Source organism: Melospiza georgiana, chromosome 2 (assembly GCF_028018845.1).
Source record: "Melospiza georgiana isolate bMelGeo1 chromosome 2, bMelGeo1.pri, whole genome shotgun sequence".
Taxonomy (NCBI): Eukaryota; Metazoa; Chordata; class Aves; order Passeriformes; family Passerellidae; genus Melospiza; species Melospiza georgiana.
Genome location: NC_080431.1, coordinates 53,213,392 through 53,241,147, shown reverse-complemented (window position 1 = coordinate 53,241,147; position 27,756 = coordinate 53,213,392). Strand labels below are relative to the sequence as shown.

Genomic DNA, 27,756 nt, shown 5'->3' with positions numbered 1-27,756 from the left:
GATGGGTCAAGAAGAGAAAGACTCAAAGGGCTTGAAGGTTACCAGGGAGCTCAGAGGCAGGAGCTAGGTGGGATTCATCTCACCTTAGTGTAAGAACTGAAAACCTGATATTTGCATCTGAGTGCAGCTTAGTCACCCTCAACTCCCTTTACAGGCAGTGGAGAGAAATAGCCAAGTGAAACAGAATCTGGGCAATGCCACACCAAACTGGGAAGTCATTTTAGCTGTAGCTCTGCCACCCTAAGGCTACAGATGATTTACCTCAATCCTGATGCTATTTTATGGATTCTTTACTAAATTTTCCACCTGCATACCTGTGTATGTTCTGCAGCAAGAAACTCCAGCAAAAGGGCATTTGCAAGTCAGTTTAGGTTAACACTGCTGTCACTGATTTTCATTTTCACATGTGACTGGTAAGAAAGAGTTGTAGATAACCTTGCTCCCTGCTTTAATGCAAAGAATTTTTCTTAACACTCTTTTTAACCTCAGTTTCTCATCCTGAAACATTCACTCTCCACTCATCTTCTACCAGGGTGACCGTAACGTCCACCACTTGGAGTGGTGACTATGCCTTGCCTTTTCTCTTCTTTCTTGTACCATCCTTTCGACTTCACTGCCTGAGTTACATCACTTGAAAAATAGTAGCCAGCCATCACTGTCACCTGGTCTTGGCACCTTTCTAAGTACAAAGGAAATTAGATATTGAGTAGTAATAAGTGAAAATGATACAAGGATCACTATGGCAGATCATGAAGTACTGGGGGGCCTTGAATTACAAGTGTTTTTTCCTTAAACCATTCTAATCTCACAAGACCATCTATGTACTCTATACCCAAGGGCACTACCAGGCCCACAGCATTTAACACAGCACCAAGTCTTCTCCACAGTCTATTAACTTGGATATTCTCTGGCTGGTTCAAGCCACAGCTGTTGCAGACCTTGTACAACTCTGCTGCTGATGATTGCCATTCTGGTAAAAGGAAGAAAGCAGCATGGGCCTGCTCCTCCATTTACTTAATGTATCCTCACTAGCATTGCCCTCTAATATATCTGTTACCAATCAATACTTAATACAATTTTAGCAAATGGTACTGGAGCAAGCCCAAAAGCTAAAGCAGATCTTCATGTAAAACAGGCAGCAGTAATAAATGGGGAGAAAGCTCATGTGGAAAGCAAAGTAGAGATGGTACTTTCTGTGTCTGCAGACTTACCCTTTGACAGAGCGTGGACAGAGCTCTGGGAGTGAAAGGCAATGGGACAGTTTTCCATCTTAGGACCGGAACAAAAAAGAATAAGAAGTCAACTAAAGACTAACTATTAGTTAAGTGGCAGGCAATTATTAGAATTTTCTTTCCTTCAGTCCATGAGACAAGGCCAGGGCACTGTGTCATGCAATTGGGAAAGGTTGGAGGGTCAGGGTAGGTTGCAAGGAGGAGAGCAATGTGGCTGGATCAGGGAAGGCTGACCCAGGGTGCAGCTGGAGCACAGCTCAGACCAGGATGGGTGTTGTGTGCTGAGCCGCTTGTGATGGCCCCACAATCTGTCTGGGGGCAGGAGGGGCTGAGAAGAAGCCAAGCCTGTGTGTCTTGAGTTTGAAACTCTGCGGAATTTTGCCTAGTTAGGTTATCCATGACATTCTTCAATATTTCCCCTAAAACTTGGAAGCTATTGGTTTCCCTGCACTGAGGATGCTTTTGAAGGAGACTGGCAGCAGAGACTGCTTTTCAATCAGCACCAGACTAAGAACACAGGAATCTGTCACAGTGGCTGCTGTTGGGAGCAAGCTGTCCTGTGCACTTACCTCCTTTTGATCCAAAACCTCTTTGGTGGGCAGTTTAGCTGCAGGCAATAGCAGAGGGAAAAGAGCCAAGAAAGTACATGGCTTAACTGCTCCTTTGTCTGTATGAACTCCAGCATGTGGCAGTTGGATTGCACTTCCAGTAGCCATGGGAGGAAGCCTGTGTGAGTGGAAAGTCCTACTAGCCTCAAAAAATTTGGGCCCACAGCTCAAGGTCCTGATGTCACTGAGCTTTTCCTGCATATAATTCTAGAAAGAGCCTCTGGTAAAAATGCAGTGTTCATCTCATCATCAATTCATTTTTTTGCCATAGCCCTGCTAGGCTCTTAATTTCTTGTGTTAAAACAACAAATGAGATGACCCGACTGCAATCTCTAATAGGTATCATGGGTCAGTAATCATTCATTTGTTATAGTGCCTCTCACCCGAAGGACAGAGATGAAAATTTGTCCTCCTAATGGCAAGAGCTGTAAATTAGTTTTATTTCACTGCTAAATCTGGCTGCCTGAAAATTAGGATGACCAGTCCTTAGCTGGGAAGAAAATGTGTCAGCTCAAGGGATTTTCTGCATTAGGCAAATAGGCAGCTCATAATCACCCATTAAACAGTCACAGTGGCTGTGTCCTGACACCCTTGCTGCTCAGAGTCTGAGTGACTGCTGATACACTGAACACGGTGAAACTTTGCAAGCCTGGTGCCCACTTCTGGGCCAGTGACCACTTCCACTTCTAGCTTAGCAAGAGAAGTGAACATCTCCTCCAGGTGCTCATGGTAATTTCATCTTTCAGGAAGATAGACATGTTCAAGACAGGGATGATGAATTTCTCTGTGAAGGTACATCTTATCTCTGTTATTAAGGGAACTTCAGATGAGCAGGTCAGATTTGAACATGTTTATCTTTTAGACATATGCATTTAGATGAGACAAATCCCACCTCAAATTTAGCCTTTTGTTTGTCACAGGTGTTTCCCTCAGCTGAATATTGTTATCTTTATCATTGGAGTATTTGCAAAAGTATTTAGTGGGTCTAAAAGATGTTATTCTGAATTAGCATGGACTCACTGTGAAGTTGGAATTTAAAGGGTAAGCCATCTCTGCATACTTATAGGGTGCAAAAGAGGGAAATGAAGGGATTTAAAAACAGATGGAAGCTCTGTTGACGGGGGCATGAAGGTGCCTAACAGCCTTCACCAAGCAAGTAGCTGCTGGTGGTGTTGTAGAAACAATTGAGTGGCTCCTCCTGGGAGTGTGGGTGTCCCTCTAGCAGTCACTTCACACATTATTCATGCTTTTGGCAAGACAGACTGCACAAGACACCACGCAGCCATTCCTGCTTGTTAAGCCTGATCCCAGAGGGCTGCCCAGAGCTCTCCCAGCCCAGTCTGGAACCAGCAGGGATACACTGCTCACCCTGACTGATGCAGTTCCTGCAGCAAAGCCACGCTGTTCACTGCAGGGTCACATCCCAGCAGGCTGCAGGGATGGCAGCAGACATCTCAGTGGCCTGAGGCCACCCTCAGAGGGCAGAGAGGCTGTTGTTTACACTGTAAGAGGTGGGAAGCAGTTGTTCCCTCTGTCCCATCCCTGAGAATCCCTGCTTCTTCTGTGCAGCCCTTTGGGAAGAAGGAGAGAAGTTTATCCTAGGAAAGAAAGGCAGAAATACTTTCAATGTGATTAAATGAGTGGTCTGTCATCTTGTTCAATAATGTGTCACACAGAAAGCTCTCTATAGAAAGCTGAAAATAAATTTTAAAAATCTACCCCACTGTCAAATCCTCAAAACCCGTAAGTGTATTGGAATAGTTGTAAAATTATTCACTTTTATGATGTGCAAGTTATAGAATATTGTACAGCCAGACAAGTTTGTAAGAACAGTTATTAAGCTGCCAGCCTGGGGAGGACCTGGCTGAAGTTAAACATAAAACCTTGCCACAAGACAAGTGAGGGTGTGACAGCAGATATTAAAGAGTGAGAATGGCTTTGAATAAGAAATGTGGTCCTCTGCCTCCTTTTCCTGGTGCTCCACGTGCACCTATTTCCTATAGGAAATTTCCTACTTCCACTGAAATAGGAAATTTTAGAATGGAGAACCAGACAGACCAGAGCTGATAGAAAGAGCCTGTAGTGCTGCAGCCAGAGCTGCATAGTCTATGCTAATGGATTTCTGACTTTAAAAATAACTAGACTCTAGGGACTGCAGCTCTGCTGGGTAATGGGTCTCTAACATCTCATTGTGCCTGTTTTCCCCATCAACAACCTCATCATTCCCTGGTGAAATCCAAGCAGTCAGCCTCACCTCTAGGCTTGGTAAAATCATGGAGCAGATCCTCCTGGAAGATGTCAAAACACGTGGAAGATAGGGATGTGATTAGAGACTGCATACATGGCTTCACCAAAGACAAGTCATGCCTGACAGCTTTCTTCAATGGAGCGGCTGCATCAGCAGACAAGGGAAGAGCTACAATTGCCATCGACTTCAGCTTCTCTAAGGGTTTTGATACGATCCCCTACAATATCCTTACCTCTAGGCTGGAGAGAGGTATGGGTTTGATGAATGAAGAATTGACTGTATGGCAGCATCCAAAGAGTAACAGCCAATGGCCCAATATCCAAGTGGAAACCAGTAATGACTGGTGTGTCCCACAAGGGTCCCATACTGGGACCAATACTCTTTAATGTCCTCACCAGTGACACAGGCAGTGGGATCAGTGCACCCTCAGCAGGTTTGCAGATGACATCGAGCTGAGTGCTGCAGCTGATTCACTTGAGGGAAGGGATGTCATCCAAAGGGACCTTGACAGGCATGAGGAGCAGGGCCCTGTGAATCTCATGAAGTTCAAGTGCAAAACCCTGCAGCTGGGTCAGGTATCAGTCCAGGCTGAGTGATGGATGGATTTGGAGAGTCCTGTGGAAAAGGACTCAGGAGTACCTGTCTACATAAAATCACATGACTCCATAATATGCACTTGCAGCCTGGAAAGCCAACCATTTCCTGGTCTGTATAAATACAAACATGACCAGCCGGTCAGAAGGGGGGATTCTGCCTGTCTCCTCCACTCTTGTGAGACCCTACCCAGAATACTGCATCCAGCTCTAGGGATTCCCAGCACAAGAAGGATGTGAACCTGTTGGAGCAGATCCAAAGGGTCATGAAGGTGATCAGAGGCTGGAGCAATTCTCCTATAAAGACAGGCTGAAAGAGGTGGGGTTGGACAAGAGAATGCTCCAAGGACATCAGATTGCAGCTTTTCAGTTTATAAAGGGGACTGATAAAAAAGATGGAGAGACATTTTTTACCAGGGCCTGTAGTAACAGGGCAAGAAGTAACAGTTTCAAACTGAAGGAAGGCAAGATTAGAAAAGACGTAATGAATAAAATCTTTACTGTGAGGATAGTGAGATGGGGGAACAGGTTGCCCAGAGAAGCTGTGGATGCCCCATCCCTGGAATTATTGACAGCCAGTTTGGGAAACCTGGTCTAGTGATAGATGTCACTGTCCACAGCAGGGCACTGGGACTAGGAGATCTGCAAAGGTCCCTTCTACCCCAAACCTTCTGTGGCTCAGTGGGGCTGCACTCCCTCTTGCTGTTGGCACACGAGGTCAGAAGGCAGGTGCCAGCAGGTTGGAGATGCCAGGGGATTCTCCCCCAAAACAGCAGAGCTGTAGGAGGCACAGCACAGAGACTGGCTGGCTCAGCCTCTCCTGGATATGATAGAGAGTAGCCTTCTGTAAGCAAGAATTTTAACTTAGAAGATTGCTGTGGATTTTGGTTTTCATTTTTTTGTTAGTTTTTTTTTTAACAAAACCTTTAAATTTTCATTCTATTAATAGAAATGGAACATTGTCTTCTCAGGCTAAGCTGAACCTCCCTTTCTGTCTTTCTTTCTACCTGCATCCTCCCCACATGAAGAAAACTTCTAGAAGAACTATTCTTTGAGAATTTGAGGGGGAGGATGAAGAAGAAACAGGCTATGATTTGCACAAAATTAAAAGAATATTTGAGACACAAGACAAATGTTCCCAGAGAAATGCCCCTTTCCTTACTGCAAAGAATATGCCAATGAAGCATTTGCATACATTACACCAACTAAATTAATTTACCCAGACTTGCTGTTTGCTTTTCATGCCCAAAGCTAAAAGCTCACATGGATTTTCTCGGTTGTTTTGTGGTTTTTTTTCCCCTTTCTTAAGCCTGACTACACAAACTCAAGACACGCTTTCATCTGACATTGGAATGAGGATGAATTTTGGGTTGCCTTGTAACAGGGAGACTTTTCTTTCAGTGCCAGACTTACATTGCAAGGTACCCAGAGCAAGGGCAAGCTGAAAGTCACTTGTGGAGATGTGCAGGGGAATGGAGAGATACTCTGAGCTAGAAACAATTTATTTTCCCCTCTTCTGTAACCTGAGCATGACCCCCACCACACCAGGCCATTGTGGGTGGGTTTGGGGTGCCCATTGCTTGCTGGTATCAGCAATGCCTCAGCAAGATGGAGACAGACATGACTTTAAGACACTCTTTATTTCCTCAGAAACAGCTCTCAGGAGAAAGTCTTAACTAAAAATGTCAAGTGTTTTATGGCTCATACCTTGCTCAGTGGCTGCTACAGAGGTGTAGGCATAGGCAGAGCCTATGAGACGGGACAGGGAGGCAGGGTTGGCAGCACTGAGAGCCCTGGGTTCCCTCCTCACTACACCTCCCTGGCCCCATCCTACTGTCTGCACTCCACTGTGACCAGTCTGGCACAGGCTTAGCTGCACATTGCCCTGTGACAGTTGTCAGAGCAATGTGACATAGACCACAGAGCAAATCCTTGGCCAGGAGGAGTGAATAGATGGGATTGGAGGGGTGCATAGATGGGATTGGAGACACTGGCCCCACCAAGAAAGGCTGTGGGCTTGTTCAACAACACCACCCCATCCCTTCCCTCCTTCCAGCAGACCAGTAATGTTTGTGCCATCCTTTGGCACTCCTGGGGTGCATCTCTGAAAGAGCAGTTAATGGATTTACATGTCATATAATTATGATAGCTGGAGATTGTCTGATGGAAGGGGAGAAATTCAATTGTCTCAGGGTGGATTTGGTCTAATTATCTCAGATGACACCAGCAAATCTGCTTCTCTTGGAGACACGCTGTTACTGTAGTAACTTATAATGAATATCAGATGATGAGTAATTTAGAGGCAGTCTGAACTGCTAAGTTTATGAGCACAGTGGGCAATCATTTCTTCTTTCTTTCTTTTTTTTTAAATTCTTTTCCATATTAATTTCTTTTTCAGTGTGAATGTAAACCACAAAATCAACAGGTCAGATATTAGGGCTCTTGTGAACTCTGTCTTTCCTATCAGTCAGAGCAGATGCAGCTCGGAAGCGCTTTATCACTTTGCTTTTAATTAAAGCCTATAATGGTTTTGCATTTTGTGAACAGGCTTTATCCAAAATACAAAGTGGATAAAGGATGAAGCAAATCTTATGATAACTCTGCATTTTTGATTATCTCTATTGTACATATGCAGACTGCTTGTTCCCTCACCCAGAGCCAGGATCAGCAGTGTCTCATGAGCAAGCTGCTGATAAACAATGGATGCACCCTGCCCTTGTGGAGAAAAAGCTGATAGGGTGTGCCTTGGCTTCTGATACTTGCCTTGTGTGGCCAAAGGGGATGGCATTAGGAGACATTAGCCTTGCTTAAATCAAGGCATAAAATCTTCTAGTCCAAAGAATGGCATTAGGAGACATCACCCTTGCTTAAATCAAGGCATAAAATCTTCTAGTCCAAAGAGAAGCTGGTAAATGTCTGCACACCCCAGAGCATCAGCAGTTGCAATGCAGCATCAGATACACTTTGCTATGGTTTGCTGTCACTGCACTGCACCCAGCCAAAAAATGCAGCAGAGGGAATACAAGTTGCAAATCAGGTCCCAAGGGCATGTCCCACCCTCCAGCCTAGCTCTTTATTTTGAGTAGCAAATAACTGCCAGATGTTCCACAGGAGCTGCCCACGCACACGGTTTTGCTTGCATCTAATCAGTCTATTTTATCTCTCAAAGAGAGCATGGAAAGTGATCCCAGGTGAGATCCATCAAACACAGCAGTTAAATCAGGATCGTTTTCCTGGCTGTCCATGACCCTGCTGCGGCTTTGGCTGAGGGTCAGCAGGGTGGTGCATCTCCCCTCAGTTTGAAGCACAGGAAGTTTTGGTGCCCATCTGGGCTTGGAAGGGCTCATCAAACTTAGGTTTGAAGTGAGAGAGCTGGAGAGCATGACCCTGTTCCATCCTACCCCTGTCAAGATGGGTCTCTCTCAGAAAGCATCTATGGGCTGAAATGCTTTAGTGTGGATTCCATTTATATGTCATTATAATTACATTGTTTTCAATATATTGAAGAAGGTTGAGTTTGTTGAAGTTTTTTGCTTGCACTTCAAGAGTGTGTGACAGTTAATGCTGAAAAAAAAAGATTTTTGAAAAGAAAGCAAGGAGATTTAATTTGAGAATAACATCTTTCTTTTCACCTGGGATACATTTAAAATAATGAATCAGAGATTTGCTAGATCTACCACAAAATCAATCGGTTTTTTTCCAAAATACTTCTGTATATATTTGAATTCTTCTCATATTTGGGGTTGTCTGATAGAGAGAAGTGTGTGGTACACCATGGGCATGTACTAAAGCTGCATTTTCTCTGCATAGTCAGAGGTGTGTAATTAGCATGAGGACAGCCATTAACACATCCCGTATGCTGTGTCACCAAGTCATGCCTGATTATGTTGCAAAGTGAGATTAGTAAAATGAGCTTGAAGTTGTCCTCTCACTGCCATTTGATAGTAGGGAAAACAAATCCTTCCACTGCCAAAGCTGCAACCAATATTCAATACTTAAGAAATTCAACTGATGCATTCCTAATGAACAGGATTTTGTGTAATTAAAATTTTAAATAAATCCCCAACATGATCTCTGGCTCGGATTTCCTAATTTCAGATATGAAAGTACAGCTTTTGACAAAATAGGTTGAGGGGGTTGGGGGTTTTTTTCTTCTCTTTTCTTTCATCTGAAAGACTTAAAAAATCTCATCAGCATATTTGAAAAGAGCAGAAGATAAATTAAATGAAGACCAGGATTAAAAGACTCACTGCTTTCTTCATGTCACCTTTATAGTTCTTTTGAGCTTCTGTCCTTGTGAGGTGGGTGTAAGTAACGTGGAGGTGGATGTTAGTGGGTGGCAAAGCTTTTATGAGGCAGAAAGAAACTGAGGATTAGAAAATTACTGGAGGCAGTTTCCATACAGATGAGAAGAAGCAGTCAATCCCTGAGAAGCCAAGAAATAGGAGGAAGACAGTAATAAAACTGAATAAGTGGCACATTTCACAGGGAAAGAAAATGCCAATTTGTTTCAGCAGAAACCCTAAAAGTTGCCGTGGTTGCTGAAAGTTGCTGAAGACCCTGGAAGCTGCTCTCTCAGAGCAACCTCACAGCTGCAGGCCCAGGTCCCTCTTAGTCTGCAGAAATCTTCAGGTCAATGTCAAAAATCCCCTGAGTTTTCCCTGCTCATTTCCAGCTGCTTACACACCTACAGGGTGACTGCCTCTCCTGTTGTCCCTTGTCACAGGCAGGTTGGTGGGGTTGTAACAGGGGATGTGAGCACAGCCCCTCTCAGTTCCTGGCTCCCCCACAAAGGTTGCAGCTGCCATGAACATGTACAGCTCCTACCAGCTCTCCTGTAATCCAGCCAGGAAAGCTGAAGAAGAAAGAGTTTGGGTACATGGAAGGAGAGGTTTCTTCTTGGGAGGAGGATTAGTTTGCAATGTCTCAGAGTGTGCTAAGGTTGGGCTGGGGTAGAGAGGGAGCACTGTCTTCTGCTTTGGCCTGGGTGGCACGTGTGGTGGCTTTGTTTTTACCTTTGCAGTTTTCTGTGTGGCCCTGCTGAGAAGTCCCACCATGGACGCCTTCAGACCACACCACTGACTGCCCCAGGCAAAGAGCCCAGAGAATGGGTGAATTGATGAGTGTTTGCAAAGTGTGTGTGACCACTGGAGAAAACGCAGTTGCATGGGTGTGAAGGGTCTGGAAAAAGATGATTATTTGCAGCACCTGCTTTCCTGTCAGAAACACTTATTTACTGGGCAGGGAACCAGTCCCTGTCCTCCCTCCTTGGGATGTTCTCAGCACGCATTGGCACTGTTCACAGGCATGTGAAAGGCTGATTTTTGCACATTATGTGCATTACAGCTAGTAAAAGTATGAATGAGCATGCAGATTTCCAGTATAACACTGAGGAATGTTGGAAAGTGCTGAAAGGTGGCACTTTAACCTTTACTCTGAAGACCTGAGTAGTGTTTATTCTACTACAATGTGGTGATGCTACTCACCCTCCTTATAGTCCAGGTCAGCAGTGTCCAGGCCCTCTCCCATGGGACAGGAGCACTGCTTTCAACTCTCCCTCACCCTGTGGGATTTATCTTGAGCCAATTAACTGTCTTTAAGTCAGAACTTCAATGGCAAGACATTTAGCTGCTCAGGGCAGCAGCTGCACTTGCTCTCCCTGCTGAAGCTGTGCCAATGTGCAGCAGAGAAGCACGGCTTGAGAGATGGTGGTGTATCCAGTGCCTGAACCAACCAGGGCCATGAACTCAGCCAGCAGAGGTGCAGTGTGGGTTGCTGCCTCTGTTTCCACTATTTTCACCGTAGCTGATCTAAAGACTTCACTAGCTCAAGTAAAAAAGGTCCCTCAGAGCATGAGGAGCAATAGCAAAGCCCTTTCTCCAGGGTTGGTGCCTCAGGTTTGCAGCTGCAGACTCAGAGATTTGTTTGTGTATTCTTTACCTCTTGGAGGTCTTTAACTCTTGCATCTACCTTTCATCCTCCCCCTGAATTTTCTATCAAGTCATTGGAGTTGTAATGATGGTAGGGAGACACAGATTTACACCCTCATGTGAGCAGGCATCCATTTCTCTCTCCATGGGCTGCATTACCTCCAGCACAGCAGGAGAGCACATTGTGGTACACATCTTTCCTGACTAAAATTGAATTGTCCTTCTGTTTCGTGTCTAGAAACCAGTTAAACCTCTGTGAGTCTGTGCTGAGGATGGGTTTGGTCCTGTCTGCATGTAGAGAGGGTGTCCAGAGGGATGTTCCTTCAGCACCACTTGGAATCAAGTGAATTGCACTCCAGGACTCTTCATGGGCTGTGAAAAGAGCTGACAGTCTTCAGAGTTAGGGACTTACCCCTCAAATATCAAAGATAGAACAAATGTGTCACACCTAAAGCAATTTGTTGCATTTTTAGCAGAAACCCTGTGTCGTAGTCCAAATCTAGTAATGGTTTGGTTGGGGGATTTTTTTCCATAAGAAAAGCACCATGTGCTTATAAATTGGCCTTTGCCAAGTTACTTGGTCTTGAAAAGAACTGCTCTGTAATAAGCTGCATCATTAAAAAGAAATTTTTCTGTGAGCAGCAGAGCCTGGTTTCCTGCGGTTTGGTGCCTCATGGTGGGATTATGTTGCATCTAATGAGGAGCACTCTGGCTGAAGCCTTTTCTCCTGTTCATAAAGACACTGTCTCATGTGAGTTCTCTGGTGTCTATAATCCATTTGGGATCAAACTGCCATTGTTTAGGCTCTCTCCTGTCTGTCAATGTAATTCTGCCCACGTGGCCAGCTGTTCCTCCCTGGAGACATGAAAGGGTCATGCTGCTCTACCCTGATGCCTCTTCTCTCAGAAATGGTTGAAAATTAAAGCATTTGAGAATTCCATCCCACAGTTCAATTTGACTGAAATTGGCCAACAGGCTAAAAGATAATTGAGAATAATACTGGACTGATACAATAATATAATAAATCTAATTTTATTAGGTGATTGGGCAATAAATGGTAGAAAGTAAATACTGGAGCAGATTAAACATGGAAAAACTGTTCATAAATATTTATTCAAGCATTTAAATACACTCAAGGTGACCATTTTTTCCCTGTTTTGCATTTCAATTCCCAGCCATATGAATGACCAACAAGAGCACAAACACCCTAACAGTTACACTCACACCTCAAAAGTAAATGTAAAATAATATTTTTCTCTGAGACTTTTTTTAAAACGTGGCAGAGAATTATTAAACATTTCTTTCTAAATACTACAGATTCAAAAATTTGAAACAGGATTGTAACAAGCAATTCAGAAGCCAGATTTTGAAAATGGTTCTTACCAAGCCAAAGAATAAAAATAGATCACGTGGTTTGTACTGAGTTTTGAGAATTTTCAATAAACCTGAAATGAACAAAGTTAGACCAGGAATCTTTTGTTGAAATGGTTCATAGAAATATTTCAGAAATGTGAGTTGTGAAAAGGAATTCATAATTATGCACACACACAAAAATTCACAAGTTTAGGAAAGAAGAAAGATATATTGTATAAGTTGCTGATTGTAATTTATTTTTCCAGTTCCTGAGCCATAGACACATGTTTGTCATAATAAGATTTTTGAAGACCTTTGTATTTTCTTACCTTGGATGCAGTTTAGATGGATGAGCTACCATTGTTCACTGTGTTTCTCAAATTAGAAGAATGCATTTCTAAATTCAATTTCATCCTCAGTGGAAATGGTTTCTCTCACTCTGGTAATCTTTGGAGAAGAATTATACATAGTCTATAAAGCTTCAAATTTCAAAACCTAATTTTAAATGTTAGTCAAGAGGTTAATTTAAGATTCATCTTCCAAAAAGGGAGTTAAATAAAACTGATAGAAGGCTGGAACTTGTCAAGTGGTTGAGAGGTTTATCAGCATGTGAGTATGAGTTCATTAGTTTTAATTAGTATAATCACTAATTTTGCATTAACAGTTTGGCGAGAGAAAGTAATTGCACACACCCACTGTATTAGATTGGGAGATTAGAATTCATTTTATGAGGCAATTAGCATTTCAGGAATTTTTTTTTAAAAGGCTTTTATGATCTGCCATTGCAGTAGCCTCCTTCACCAAAGAGTTTTAAATTAACCATAACTTTCATCCTAATGGGATGCAAAAATTAATGTAGAATTAAGTGTGAACTAGTAATCCCACTGCGATAAGCAGGCAGCTAAAGCCACAAACCTTGATTAGTTTATAATGACCTGTTTTATTTCCCAGACAATGATAGCCATTTATCTGTCCTCAATTCATTATCTTCTCGAAAAGTTTATATTCTTGAATTTTATACAGCAAAACAAATAAAATATGAGGAAGCGAAAAGTAGAACAGTACTACTGAAGTAATAATTGTCAAAAGAAAAAACTGCCAGCTTCAATGGCAAAGCTTTATTTGTCAATTATTTTTCATATCAAAAGCCAGAAGAAGAAGAAACCACTTCCTTTGGCATCCAGTGCCTTGGGAAGAGCCATGAATTGCACAGCAACAGCAATCACAACCCTGCTCCATCCATCATAACCTTTGGCAGCTACTGACACAATGAGAACAGATGGAATTGTCATCCTGGTTGGCAAGGAAGTCCTGGTCATCTGAGATTTAGGAGAGTTTACCCAAGAGATTGCCTTCCAAAACATCCTGTAAAGAAATGAGCAAGTTCTGGTGGGCAAAACTACTTACAGCAAGGCTGTAATGAAAGCTTTCATGGTATCCATAACAAGACAAGACAACACACCCTTTGCAGCAAATCTACCATCCATTTTATTGGGATTATGCTTGCCCCTGGATAAAACAAACCTCTGCTCAAAAATCCCAAATCTGCTATGATTTGGACGGGGCATAGAGGAGAACAACTGTTAAATGTTAGGACTATAATGTAGTTCATGCAATTTTGGGTACATATATTAAAATAAGGGGATGTGGGACACTATTTAGGGAATTACATTAATCTTCCTAGAACACATGTTAAAGCAAAATGTACGTATATATGTACGTACTGCTGTAAGGGACATTAACGGATGTGAGAGATGTACCTTTATAAAAGGAGTTCAGAGAGAAAAAAATGTTTAAACAGCTAAAATTTAGGCACAGCAAGAGATACTGGATCTCAGTCTCTCTGGCATCAGCTGGCGTCACCTTTAGAAGCTGAACTACTCCAGCTAAGGTCTGAATTCTGCACTCTAAGGGCTGCCTCAGTCTACAGGCTGCAGAGGCAGCCCCAGGTAACCAGGTTTCTGTCTTGGGTGGGTGAAGTAAATGCTTAAAATTGGGTTAGATGAATCATGACCAGCATGCCTGTGCCTTAGGGTTTGTCTGTGCACACAGTTATTGTAGAGAGACATTACTCTTCCCAAATAGCATCACATGTGAATACACTTTTGGCTGAGTAAGACTTATTTCTCTTCGACAACATCCTCTTGAGAGAGTCAGAATAGGTTGCTTTTTAGTCCTCACGTGGAATTCTTCTGCAAGAGCTGCTGCCTTTTTAGCGAGCTGCCCTACCTTAATACAAATTTACTTTAGTATAAAAATGCCCTAAATCTGCCATCCAATCACCTTTGAGAGCAATTTAAGATTTACGGTAGTAAGAGCATCAATTAGGCACAAATACATTGACCAAAAAAACAGTGACCAAAAAAATACAATAAAAACTGACATTTATTTCACAAATTATGGGCGTAATAAAGCCTATTGTTTCAGGGAAAATGCCTGTATTTGCCCGTATGTTTCATTAAAGAATAATAATGCCATACATATTTCATTCCCTAGTTCTGAGCAGCAAAACTCTTAACTATATAAAATGCCCCATGCTGTCCTTGCTTTGTTGGGTTGTTTTTTCTTTTTAATCAGATTTTTCCCCCTGAATTAATGAAATTGCTCTTTAAGCACATACATCATTTTCATTTGAAGTCACTTATCATGGCTCAAACAGTTTGTCTGTTCTCCTGGAGAACAAGGCAACTGCCATCTCCCTGTGCTGTGCAGATCCAGGTCAGGACTGCCTCTGATCCCCAGTGTGCTGACTTCTCTGTACCCCCAATGGTGCTGCCTTAGGTGGAGTATGGGTGACTGATGTCTGTGAGGTCTGCACCTAGCACATCTGCACTGCTTTCTGGTCCGCTTGCTCTCACATTTAATTTCTCTCTTCCCGCAGTATGCACCGACCCGCTGTGCAGCCGTGCAGGCGTCCACGGAGCAAGGCATCCTTCCTCCCTGCCATCACCACGAAGCGGTGCACGACCCTCAGCTGGTCCCCTGCACGTGCCCGCTCTTCTCCTGCCCGTGGGAAGGGCATCTGGAGGTGGTGGTGTCCCACCTGAGGCAGACCCACCGCATCAGCATCCTTCAGGGCGCGGAGATTGTCTTCCTGGCCACGGACATGCACCTGCCCGCGCCCACGGACTGGATCATCATGCACTCTTGCCTTGGCCACCAGTTTCTGCTGGTCCTCAGGAAGCAGGAGAAGCACGAGGGCCACCCCCAGTTCTTTGCCACGATGATGCTGATCGGCACGCCCACCCAGGCCAACAACTTCACCTACAGGCTGGAGCTCAACAGGAACCAGAGGCGCCTCAAGTGGGAGGCGACGCCCAGGTCGATCCTGGAGTGCGTTGACTCTGTCATTTCGGACGGGGATTGCCTCGTGCTGAACACTTCCCTGGCTCAACTCTTTTCTGACAACGGAAGCCTAGCGATAGGAATCGCCATAACCACCAGCAAAGTTCACAGCTCCGAAGCTGAAATGTGATGGGGAGGAGGAAGAGGAGGAGGAACCACAGCAACAACTATGGTGCTCTAGCTGCCTTCTGAGAGCCAGAACTCGCGGACTTTTTATGGGGGGGGGTCTTGGGTCTTTTATGGTATTTAGTACTTGTCCACAGTGGGCATTATGTAAACATCCCGTGGTTACGGTCCCTGTGTCATGTATTTACCGTTTTGCTAATACAATTTTATGAGAAATTTTAAAGAGGCTAATCAATTTATTGTCGCCCTCCAGCAGCCCTGGAAACAACACTTGTTAGTGACAAGTGCACCCAGGGAGACTGGCAGAAACCTTTGGTCTGACCATGTTATGCAAATATGTTTCCTTCATTGCCTGCCTAAGGGACCAAAGGCACCTGTGCCTGATGAAAGGTCAAGTATTCCACTAGGGGACAAGAGCACCCAGGTTTCCATATCAGCTATAGTGATTTAGCTCCTGTATTTTGGGCACAGCCAAGCCCTGGGGGAGCTGGCAGTTTCAGAGCTCCCTTCAGCTTCTGAGGAAACAACTTTCTCACTCAAACAGTGAAAACTTAGAAGAAAAAGTCACCTCCTCTGCTGAGCAGAGGGCTTGGAAGCCTCATCTTGCATTAAACTGGGAATGGCAGCTAGTGGTTGGGTGCTGTGAGCGTGGTTAAATCTCACTCTTGTATCATAAACATCAGGGAGACATTGCTACATGGTCTGGCCATAGGGTGGATATAACCATACCCAGCCATTGGGGCACTCATCTTTTTAGCTGCTGTTTCCTTAAGCATTCAAAAAGAGATTTTCAGAAAATAAAGCATAGAAGGGTCTTAAGCTGGGTACTGATCTTGCTACTGAATTCTGTGCCAGTTGGACCCTCAGTTTGTGCTGCTAAATTTTGATGCACCGCAATATAGATAGGACAGCTATTTGCAAATTGGCTACAAGATTTGACAGGCACTCCTTTGAAAAAAAAACTCAACTTTTTTTGCCTTGCATACATTTTGTGGGGTGGTGGTGAGGGGCGTCTGTCACTTTCTTCTCCTGAGGCTATTTCACAAACAGTGATGGTCACAAAAAGACACGGACTACTCTAAGAGCTTCTCCCTTGGGTGGTTCCTTGGGGAGAGTTGGAGGCAGGTGGTGGCCATCTCCTGTCACTCATTCCCATCTGCAGTCAGGCCTGCTTCCTCCACAGCCAACAGCAGCAGTGAAATCCCACTGCAGTAGGTGACGTGTGGAAGGAGGGGGCTCAGCAGATAGTGTGACACATGAGAAGCATGGGAAAGTGTCTTTTCCTGTTTTCCCTTCTGCCTGTGTGTGGCTGTGGTCTGGCTGCTCCTGAATGCTTTTTCAAGAAACATCTGGTGGGTTGGGCCAGTTAGTAGCTAGAGACTGAGACTCATAGTTTGAGCCCCTTGGAAAACCAAGGAAGGGGGGGAAACAGTCTAAGAGCAGTCCTTCAGTGTTTCAAAATGCATCTCACTCTAGCTCTGGGTAGGCAAAAACACTGATGCTGATCTCTCCCACCCGTTGCTCTCCTGAGGATTACTATAAATGATGCATGAAGTAAAATGAATTGTAGTTTTCCTGAGATGAATGCCATGCAGGTAAATGACTTCTGAGGCATAGATGCACCTCACCTCCCTACCTGGATTTTCACAGCAGGTCAGAGAAGGGTGAGGGTCTCTTCAACAGGCTGCTCAAGCTGAAGTCTGAGGAAGTCTCAGTCTCTGCAAGAAGGCACTGGAGCACAGCTTCCTGGCTCTCCCATCTCTGAATTTAGGGAGCCAAGGGTGGCACACTGATTTGCAGAGCCTCACTGGAACAGGCAGGCTTCAGAGTGGCTGGCTTTTTCCCTGCGGTGTTAAATATTCAGGAACAGCAAATGCTGCCCTTTCCCTAAATGATAGCAATAAATAAATCATTGGTGTTTTTGTGGACTGAAACTGGCTTCTCCAGCTCCTCTAACAATTGTTCTGCTGCTGAATTAAAACAAAGCAAAGGCAATAAAACCTCAATAAAACCAGTTCCTCTAGTTTAAATTTCCTGAGCTCTTTGTACTGTGGGGTAGAGACCAAATCCAATGATGCTTTTGTTGCCTGACCACAAGTTCTAGGGTGAGAGATATTATTTAGTTATTCATTTTTTTAGTCTATTTACTTCTTGTTAGTTGGCACATTTTTTTCTTGAAATATCGACTGAAGTGTAGATATTTTGGGGCATAGTCCTTGCCAAAGGACCAGTGTATTTCTGGCAGGATGAGTGTCACAGCATCAGCTTTCTGGAACGGGTATCTCCATCTCTTGCCAGCCCCCTAGTTTTGAAGGAGGGATAGCAGAAATGTGACTTTCTCAACGTAACCTTCCACACACCCCATGTGTTCTTCTCCCAGAGCTTTCTAGTGACCACACCAACAGTTCAGCTTTTCCATTTTTTTTTCAGTCTTCTCCCCTCATCTGATAGCTGCCTTTCTCAGCACATTTTCAAGCCCTCAACTGTGGTTTCACCCTGTGACTTGCAGAGCCCATGGTACTTCTTGCCTTCTCACATTTGTACCTGTTGGATGCCATTGTTTAAATTGTTCTCACTGCTTTCTGAACCAAGTAACATCCTTTATCAGTTTTCTCCACATCTGCAAAGAGCCAGCTCTGGCACGGATTTCAGAAATTCAGATACATTGGAGTACTGATGAAAATCTGTCCAGTGTGACTCTCAGTAAAGAAAAGGAAGATGTATTTTGGGGAGAAATGAGATATGGTTGCCTAAATCCAGCTTTCATAAGTGTCTCAACAAGAAGTGCAAATGTTTTAAGGTATATTTAAGGACTTTCTACCATAGAAGATATTCTAATTCTGTCGTAATTCAAAGCCTATGAGCAACCTTATACTGCCATAAAGCAAAGGTGAAGCAAATATTCCACATGGTAGGACATAAATCCTAAAATACTAGCAAGTAGGATCAACAATGAAATTCAATTTGCAAGCATTCTTCTAGTGCTCATGGTATAGCACTTTTTACAGCTCTGCTTATGGTTGAAAGGTAGCTGAATCTTGACTTCTAAAATTTGATCTGAAATCAGGGCTTCTAAAACTAACTGCAAACTCGAATATTTTACATCTTTACAATGTATTAAATCTGAATTCCTGCCTTCCTGTGAAGAACACAGCCTTACATCTCTTTGAAGTAAGAAGTATCCTTCATGGGGTACAGGAGAAAATGAAGTCTTTCAAAATTGCTATGCAGCTATTGCAAAATTCTGTTTTCCCAACTACCTGGGAGTGGTGTTCCCTCTTTGTTTTGGTGGGGTTTCAGTTGTCTTTTGGTTTTCTACATAGACAAAATATTGGCTTTGGGTTTGTGGTTTTATTTATAGGATTTTTATATATCTCTGTTCACAGATGGATTTTCTTGTGCTTAGTTTAGTAAATTGCAACAATAATTTCATCAGGCTGAGACAGATGGATTGCTACCAGACCCACTAGAAAACCTACTTTGGTTCATCTGCACTATCCATCAGACACCATGTGAATGTAAATGTCAGATCTGCAGTAAAGCAGCATTAGTGCTTTCAGCTCAATCCCATTATGAATTAAGCTCACATCATATATCCATGACTCCTTATAAATCAGCTGAAGCATCCTGAGTCTCATCATCTTGAAGATGACAGAGGATCTTGCTGAGCCAGTGCTGGCTGTAGGGCTTGTTGAGAAGTAGGGCAGTAGTCCTCTTCCCACTGGACTTGGTATCACACCCTCTGTTTGATACCATCCTTATGAATACAGGTAAACTACTGAAGGAACAAGAGGTGGTAAATTTTGGACAAGTTAGGGTTATAGCTGGATAAATAAATAAATTGCTGGATGCTACTGGATGGCTCTCTCTTTTGTGCATCAGAGGAGCAAAATCCAATTGACAGTACTGTAGTACAGGTGATTTATCTGTTTTTCTAGCCCAACACACACCTGACAAACACTTCAATTAGAGAAGAGTCTGTCAGAACAGACTCAGATGTGCTTCTTCTGCAATTGAATCAGAAACAGCTTCTCACATGGAAGAGCTGCAGATTTTGAACTGTTCAGACACAAGCATAAGTTTTCAAATTTTTTTTTGAGTTCAATAAAGTCTGCCTGCTCACACCATCAAAGTGAAGGGCGGAAAACAAAGATTGCCATGTGTCACCACCAGAACTCTTCACACATAAATATGATTCACCTTCTGCAGAGATGAGCCTGCAGAAACAGAGAGGGTTTCACAGCAGGGTAGCACAGGGCAGACCTGCAGGCTCCAGAGGCGTGCACAGAGAGCAGAGGGCAGAGCTCATCCTCCAGACAGAAACTACTCAGCAGGAACCCTCGGAGTGCGGTCACAGAGGGGCTGCCAGGAAAGAGATTGGATCTCCTGGGAGTTAAGGCTCTGTGTAGAGAGGTTTCTCTTCTCATCAGCACCTTCCACCTGACCACAGGGTCTCCACTCTCCTGGGAACCTTGTCTCTGGAGCAGTGCAGGTGATCAGGTCAGCTGGGTCTGCATGTGAGGGGTCCTGCACAAGGATGCTGCATCGTGAGTGCAAACACCCAGCCCCAGTCCTGCCCGGCTCCTTTGGGATTGGAATCACTACCTGCAGCTGGTAGTGATTCCTGCAGGTCCTGACACCTGACAGTTCTGCTGTCTTTCACCTGCATAGCTCCCACCAGGGCAGTAAAGTACTTGCTGAAAACCACACAAAAAATCTTTGGTAGAACATCACATTAAACGTCTACCTCGTACCCCTGGCTAGGACTACAGTCATTCTTTCTCTCTCCACACAGGCAATAGACTTGTGAATAGTTTTCTTATCTCCCTTTGGGCTCTGCCACTCCAGAAAATACATGTGAAAGATTAGGAGGCAGTGATAATCTTCAAGAGAATAATGAGGACTAACTTTCATTGCAAAGATGGCTCTTCTCACAGTACTTTCACAAAAGTACTTTCTTGGATGCCAAGCTCCAAGAAAGAAACTAACAAACTCTAGTGGAAGCAAATAGGAAACACCAATTGCAAAGCCTGCTGTCCTTCAACCAGAATGAGCTTTATGTCTTCCAGGTAGGGAAAATCCCCCTGAGACATTGCCTATCTGAATACATCACTTAATCTTGTGGAAAGCTCCAGGACAGAGAGGTTCTTCCTGTTAGAAATTGCATCAAGTAACCTTATTGAAGATAAATGGCTTTGAACTTTCATAGCAACAGTGATGAAGTGCTTCAACATCCATGCAGCACAGACTGAAAATTCAGAGCTTTTAGACAAAGAAATAAACTTATTCAAATGCAAATGTGAGATTTAGGGCAGAGTTTCCAGGTGATCATAAAAGCACTCTTCTTATTGCTGAGACTGGATGTCTGCATAGCAAGAGATATCTCGCTGCCAGCCAGGTCTTATTGGCTTGAATTCAGGAAAAACTCAGATATTCTTTGTTTCTCCGCTAAGTGAGACCACTTAAAGAAGTAAAGCAAACACTGTAATGCATGAAACAAGTTGGAAAGGATCTTTGTTTTCAGATCAGACTGCCTGGCGAGCAGACTGTGGGGAAGGGACTACATCTCCCACCTGTTCAAGGTGAATCCAGACTGGCAAGCAGAGTCTATGTAGAAATTCTCTTCATGTTGCAATCTCTGCTTCAGCCACTGAAGATAACAGCTGCCAAGCAGCTGGCTTGAAGACTTCAATGATTCTGAGACTGTTCTCTAAATTCCTGCTAAGATCGACTTTTAGGCTGAGATGGCATCAGGGCACGAGACAGGAAGGCTCCACAGAGGTTCTGCAGGGCTTCTCAGAGAGAGTGCATGGAAGGGATGCAGGCAAGCCCTACATCTCTGCCTGTGCCTTTCACAGCAGGACCACTGGGTACACCCACAGGGATCCATCTGGGTCTTTCCTAACATACTGTGGCAAATAGCTGGGCCACAAAACTGGATGCTACCATTCCAGAGTGGTTCAGTTTAACAGCAGCCAAAAGCAATGTGAGTTCCTCTCTTAGCTTTGAGAATTAAAACAGCATCTGGCACATCAGAAACATTTGGCCCATTCTTATGACCATCAGATATTTCCTGTTTCAGGATAGAGGCTCCTCTCGGCTTGTGACAGTGACAGTAGAACACAAAACATGGCTGGATGCTGCTGCAACTTCCACAGTACAGTTCTGATCCAGAGAGAGATCCCTGGGAGCTACAGTAACACAAATGAATAATTGTATAATATACTAACATAAAATAATAACACAGTGAGGGCTGATAACATCTTTAAAAGTAGCAGCTGATATTGAAAGGGGTCATTACCTAAAGTGAGCTTCAGGAGAGGCCTGATTGAGATGTGCAGGGAGATATCCAGAAGAGTGACAGTCTCAGGACAATTCTGATTACTCAAAGAGATGCTGAACAAAAAAAATCACCTACAAGAGTCCTAAGGGAAACAGAAATATATTGCTGTTGCCTCTGGGCAGCAGTTTCTTGTGGCATGTGTCCTTGGAAAAAGAATTCTAGTAGGCAGAGAGGGTTGAACTTCAGCATGCCACAGCTACTGCACTGTCACTTGTAGAGTTTTCACTGAGAAATACTTAATCAGAACTGCAAAAAAAAGGAGAGTATAAATATCCACTGGATGGTGTGACCAGTGTGAGAGCTGCCAAGGAGATTTATCCAGCTTCCTCTGGGTAAGCCTCCACACAGTTCTTCTGCTGGATTGGCAGAAGACAGGGACAGCCCCAGGTATGAGGAGGACTGGCTGGATTCCTGGCAGACTGTAAATTGTTGCTGCAATTGCACAGTGACTGTGTGTGATAAACTCCCACGCTGAAAACCAGTGAAGATTAAGCCTGGACCCTCCAGCAGTGTGTGTCTGCACTGGCTGATGCTGACAGCCAGGCTGTGGATGATGGCAAACTCATTGGCCTTACAGCCTATATGCAGGACTAACACGTGTTGGTGGTTGTGTACGCACTGAAAAGTCATGTTGAAAAAGGATTTCTGCATGAGGTATGTCCTTAGTATGTGAGGGCAAGCATGTACTCATACTGTCTGTGATGGATCACACCTCACCGTGCCTCCTGATTGCTCTTCTCTCTGCTGGAAACGTGGATGAACCAGAGCTGAATCACAAGCCATGGAGATCTCCAGGCACTGAGGCCTGCAATGAACACCACAAGGATGTTCATCCTGGAGGGCCCATGGCTGTGCACAGAGAGAAACACCGAAGAGCACTGACTCAAATACGGAGAAATCTTTGTATGTGAGCCATAACATCACATTTCCACATATCAGAGGATTTATTTCTGCAAAACACACTCATCCTCACTCAATTGCAACCTAAGTGAAAGCCCTGCTGTGACTAATGAAGTTTCCATATGCAGTGGTGGTTGCACTTTCCATTCAGCCTGGAAGGCTGGCAGGTGAGATGGGCTCTCAGTTCCACAGTAACATGACTTTCCTCTACAGGGACAGTGTAGCTCTTCTCTAGACTTAGTGATACTCCCCTAGTGCAGACTTGCTGCAGAAACCCCTCAGCACCATCTGGCCAAGAGATCAGAATGATCCATCCCAGCCCCAGAGCTGTAAAGCTGTTATTTCACACTGCATTTGCTGTGGGGTTATTTTTTGATCTGACCACAGCAAAAGCATCAGAACCCACCCTGTCATAACAGTCCCACCACTTGGCCAGGTTGAGGCACTTGCTCAGCCATGGTGGGTCAGCTGCCCATTCTGGAGCTGAACTAACCCTGCACATGACACCCATCTACAAGGCTGATATGCTGTCTAACAAAACAAACCCCATTCTCCTCTCCTGTTTGCACTGAGTAGACACAACAGCCAGTTCTAGAGATGGGTCTGAACCATCATAGTTTAGGTAGAAGCTAATATGCAGGTGAAAATTGACAGTGGAACTAATGATAGCAAACTTTAATTTGGATGCAAGGGCTAGTGAACTTCATGAGCAGCTCAAAACAAGAGTGGGAAATGCTGATACTGATTATGGTAAATGGGGATTATGGTAATGCATCCAAATGCAAAGGTGACAGGAAAAAGACACTCCTAGGTCAAGAGGTTTTTCTGTAGCAACCTTTAGTTTTGATGTTAATGCCCTGGCAGAAGGCTGACATGGCTTGGCTTTTAGACCAGTCAGGTTGGGCAGCAGCCAAGAACAGCTTTTATTCATTACATGTAAACTGAGCAAATTGCTCAGGGAAGGGAGTCAATAAACATGGAGTCTCGTGGCACAGTTTTCCCAGAGTGACCTTTCAAAGCATAATTGCATGTTGAAAGGCTCAATGGGAGTTGTCTCTGATCAGCAAAGCACTAATCAAACTGGGCTGGGGATTTACCTGTACTCAAGTGGGGTGTGTTAGAAAAGGGCTGCGTAGTTAGACACTGCTTTTGGCTAGGTCCCATGTGAGGCTGTGATCGGGGCAGCTTCAAACATCTTTGGCCTAAGGCTCTCTGGGAAAAGGAAGAAATAATAGTGGTGATTCTGGGAAGGATCTTCATTATCGCTAAAATCCCTATGGCTTACTGCTCTCTTCTCATCCAGTGGTGATAACCACACTCAGATCACTTCATCTAGGAGAGATTTTGATTGTGTTCATGGAAGTGCATGACCGATCCTCAGTCCCTTGGACCACAGCCTTCAGGCTGCTCCTCCAGCTCAGTGTCATGAGCCATGGGGTCACCATTCAAAAGAAGAGCTATCCCCTCATTGCCCCACCTCCAGGCTTCTTCCCTAGAAAGCAGCCTTGCCCCCAGCCCGAACACCCCACAAAACTATCCTTGTTCTTCCACAGGTAACAATCTCATCCCCTTACAATGCTTGAAGGCCCTCTCTTTAATTCCTTTAAAATGAACATTTTCCAGCTGAAAAAGTGAACCTGAGCCACCTTTGTATTATGTCAACATAATTGCACAAGTATTCATATCCCCAGAGGGGTAGGCAATCCTGGGCTTCTCCTCAGCCTTGTCTCAGATGCCACATGCCATAATACAGTGTCACTTCCCAGGACAGACACATTGAACCCTAAGGCAAACTAGCTCAAGGCATCACAAATCACACAGCAGTCAGAAAACCAGCCAGAGGCTGAGCGGCATCCTTCCAGCTCCAGTGAGTTAATAGAGGCATCAAGGAGTGCATCAAGGAGTGCTCAGAGCTGGGCTGGCAAGGTGAGCACCCCTGGAGCTCAGCAGAGGACTATGGAGGAGAGGGTTTCCTGGAGGATGATTACTGGATTATTAATGACAGTTCAGGTCACTTAGTCCAAACGCTTAAATTATCCTCTGAGACTCTGAGGTGTGTCCATCTGTGAGCACCAATGACAGAATTGCAAAAGCCCATTTCCTCTTTTAAAATTCAAGCAGTTCCCTTGTGCTACTATGTCAAGAAAACGAATCCTTTGAGAAATTGAAACTGTTCTGTTTTTTAGATAGACAGTGCAAGGCCGATCCTTACAGAACCATAGAATTGTTTAGGTTGGAAAATACCTCTGAGATCATTGAGCCCTGCCATTAACACAGCATTGATAAGACCATCTCTAAACCTCAGTGCTACATCTCAAATCTTTTAAATACCTCCAGGGATAGGAACTCAATTACTTCCAAAATGGGCAGCCTATTCCCCAATGCTTTACCACCCTTTCCATGAAGAAGTTCTTCCTGATGTCCAACTTGAACTTCCCCTGGTGCAGCTTGAGGCTTTGTGCTCTCATCCTGTCCCTGGTTGCCTGGAAGAAGAGATCAACCCCACCTGGCTCCACCCTCCTTTCAGGCAGCTGTAGGAGTCGTAAGGTCCCGCCTGAGCCTCCTTTACTCCAGGCTAAACTCCCCCAGCTCCCTCAGCTGCTCCTCAATGGACTTGTGCTCCAGACCATTCCCCAGCTCCGTTGCCCTTCTCTGGACATGCTCCAGCACCTGGGAGTCCTTACAGTAAGGGGCTCAGAACTAAACACAGGATTTGAGATATGGCCTCACCAGTGCCCTTGGAAGCAGGAGAATAATCACTGTCCCGATCCTGCTGGCCACACTATTGCTGATACAGGCCAGGATGCCACTGGTCAAGCACAGACTTGATGACAAATAACCTGCTAGAACTCAGGTAACATATGCCAGACTGAAATTTAAGTGAAGAAAATAGCATAGGAATAGTTTACTTACTGCACAAATCCTAAGCAGTGTTTTTCTCCCTCTACACGTATTTTGACACATATTTGTATTTGCTGTCATTCATGTGCCACTGTCTCCCCAAATATTTGACTTTGTCTCAACATGTTACATTTCATGAAGTATTCTAATTGAACATGCAATGAATGGTACCTCAGGGAGAATTTCCTAATCTGAACCAATATAATCTTCTAGAAATCCTCATGATGATGTATAACATGAAAGAGCAGCAATAAACCTTTCTATGGATATCTGTAAAACATTTCACAATGTGTGCCATGCAAATCCTATTTGACATTCTCAGCTTGTATCATCTGCTTGCGTTGGAGGGCTACTTTCATGAGGAGGGTGGTGCATCATGAGACAGTTAAAATGAAATACGAGGGGGAAGAGAAAAATTGCCAAAATGCACTGCCTGCTAAAGCTTGTCTTACAATTTGTTTGCTACATTTAATCTTCTCAGTCCCAATTGCTTTGAAAATAAAAGTGTCACAATCACCAAAGGCAAAACAGAGGTCCCTGTACTTCTGCTTGGGCTGTCGCTCATGAGCTGGATTTAGGACCATCAATTTGTGGCAGGAGCTTGAGAATCCGCATAGGAATCAGAGTTTTGGACTTGTGTCTAGCCCAAAGCTGGTCAGGCGAAGAAGCAAAGAAAGGGACTCTTGGCATTTTCTAATCTTTCTTTTATTTCATTAAATGGAAACAACATGAATCCACTCCTCATTTCTTGCAGGCTTTGGGCATCGGTTTTTGTCTGTTTGGTTTTTTTTTTCTTCTGGACAGTTAACAAGGAATATACTTTAATATTACCACATGAGTTATCAAAGACCTTCACAGATTAATTACTTAATTTCAGGTTGGTTATTTGCAAGATCGGATTTGGGTAGGATCTCTAACCCTATTGCCTGTCAATTCCTTTTAACATCACTTTTTTTCTTTGCCTTCTTATTGCCAAAACCTGTTTCAGGTTCTTATGAAGCTTGATAGGAATTGCCTTGAAAATTCAGCTGAGTGATCAAAACTGACCAGACATGCAACATGAATATTCATGGTTTATTGAAGCAACCTCCACCTCAGAGCAGGATACCTTCAGCTGACCTGTTGTCTCTTATACAAATTACTGCCTCATTACCATTCATTCCTCTGGAACTCAGCTGCAAGGGACAGCGAGCTCGTGTTAAATAATTCAGAAAAAGAGTGGAAGAGAACTGGTCCAGAGTGAGCCACCTGAAATTTCCTGCTGTATCTGCAAATGGAAGTGGACTTCAAGGGACTACAAGAACCAGCTTCTCCTATTGGAAGTGGAGCATGGGTGTTAACCCCCTTTGATTTTAGACAAGCGGAAGATAAGTGCCTGCATTTGCTCAGGTGACCTATAGTTTCTCTTGTGCAGGGTGGAGGTAGGGCACTTGGAGGATGTGATACATTTCAGGTATTTAGACATCAACTTCGGGAGGCAAGGAATAAAATCCTTATATTGTTCACATCAACCTCCACTCTTCTGGGGCTCAAATCTCCATGAAAACCAGCCTGAAACCTACCCCAGACACCACAGGCTAGGAGCAAAGGGTACTTTGTGCTTGCACTCCTCTCAGATGTTAAAATTTCTGAGGAAGGTTATTTATTTACCAGCTGGCAATAACAAAACATTGCCAAAGGAGCACCCTGGGGTGTGGGTTAGCACTGGGATTCAGTTCAGCAGCAAACAGAGAATTGATTTTCACTGTCCTCATTTCTCTGGCCTGCCAGAGCAATCCTATCCTTTCTTTCACAAAGGTTCAAACAGGAGAGCTCCACCACTTTCAAGAGTAACAACTTTTTTCACAGCAGACACATAAAAAATTGCTGATGATGGAGGAAGGAGATGTGAGAGGTGATTTTCCTCCATTTACCCGTGAACAAACACACTGGTGGTTGCAGAGCAGACCCTGATTTGCAGAGAAGTGAATTGTGCCTTAAAACCCCAGGCAGGAAGGGGCAGAGTGCCTTTTGTGAACCAAAATGGTGTTTGGGGAAGGCATTGTGGTAACTCCTTTAATACAGCCAGATTTCATGTGCAGCAAGAAGAGACACTAAAAATAGAGCAAGATGCTAATGAGGGCCTGGCGCACACCATCTGCACAATGAGATGATGATTCTTTTTGAAAATGCAATAA

General features: G+C 44.0%; 1 protein-coding gene across 1 annotated transcript in view; it reads left to right on the top strand.

The window, feature by feature from the left end:
* Positions 1-16,048, top strand: part of SIAH3 (siah E3 ubiquitin protein ligase family member 3) — a 41,792-nt gene extending 25,744 nt beyond the window's left edge. The window contains exon 2 of the mRNA XM_058018327.1: positions 14,846-16,048. Within this exon, the coding sequence (XP_057874310.1) occupies positions 14,846-15,439 (594 nt within the window). The 3' untranslated portion in view covers positions 15,440-16,048. The remainder of the gene's footprint in view (positions 1-14,845) is intronic.
* Positions 16,049-27,756: the final 11,708 nt, after the last annotated feature.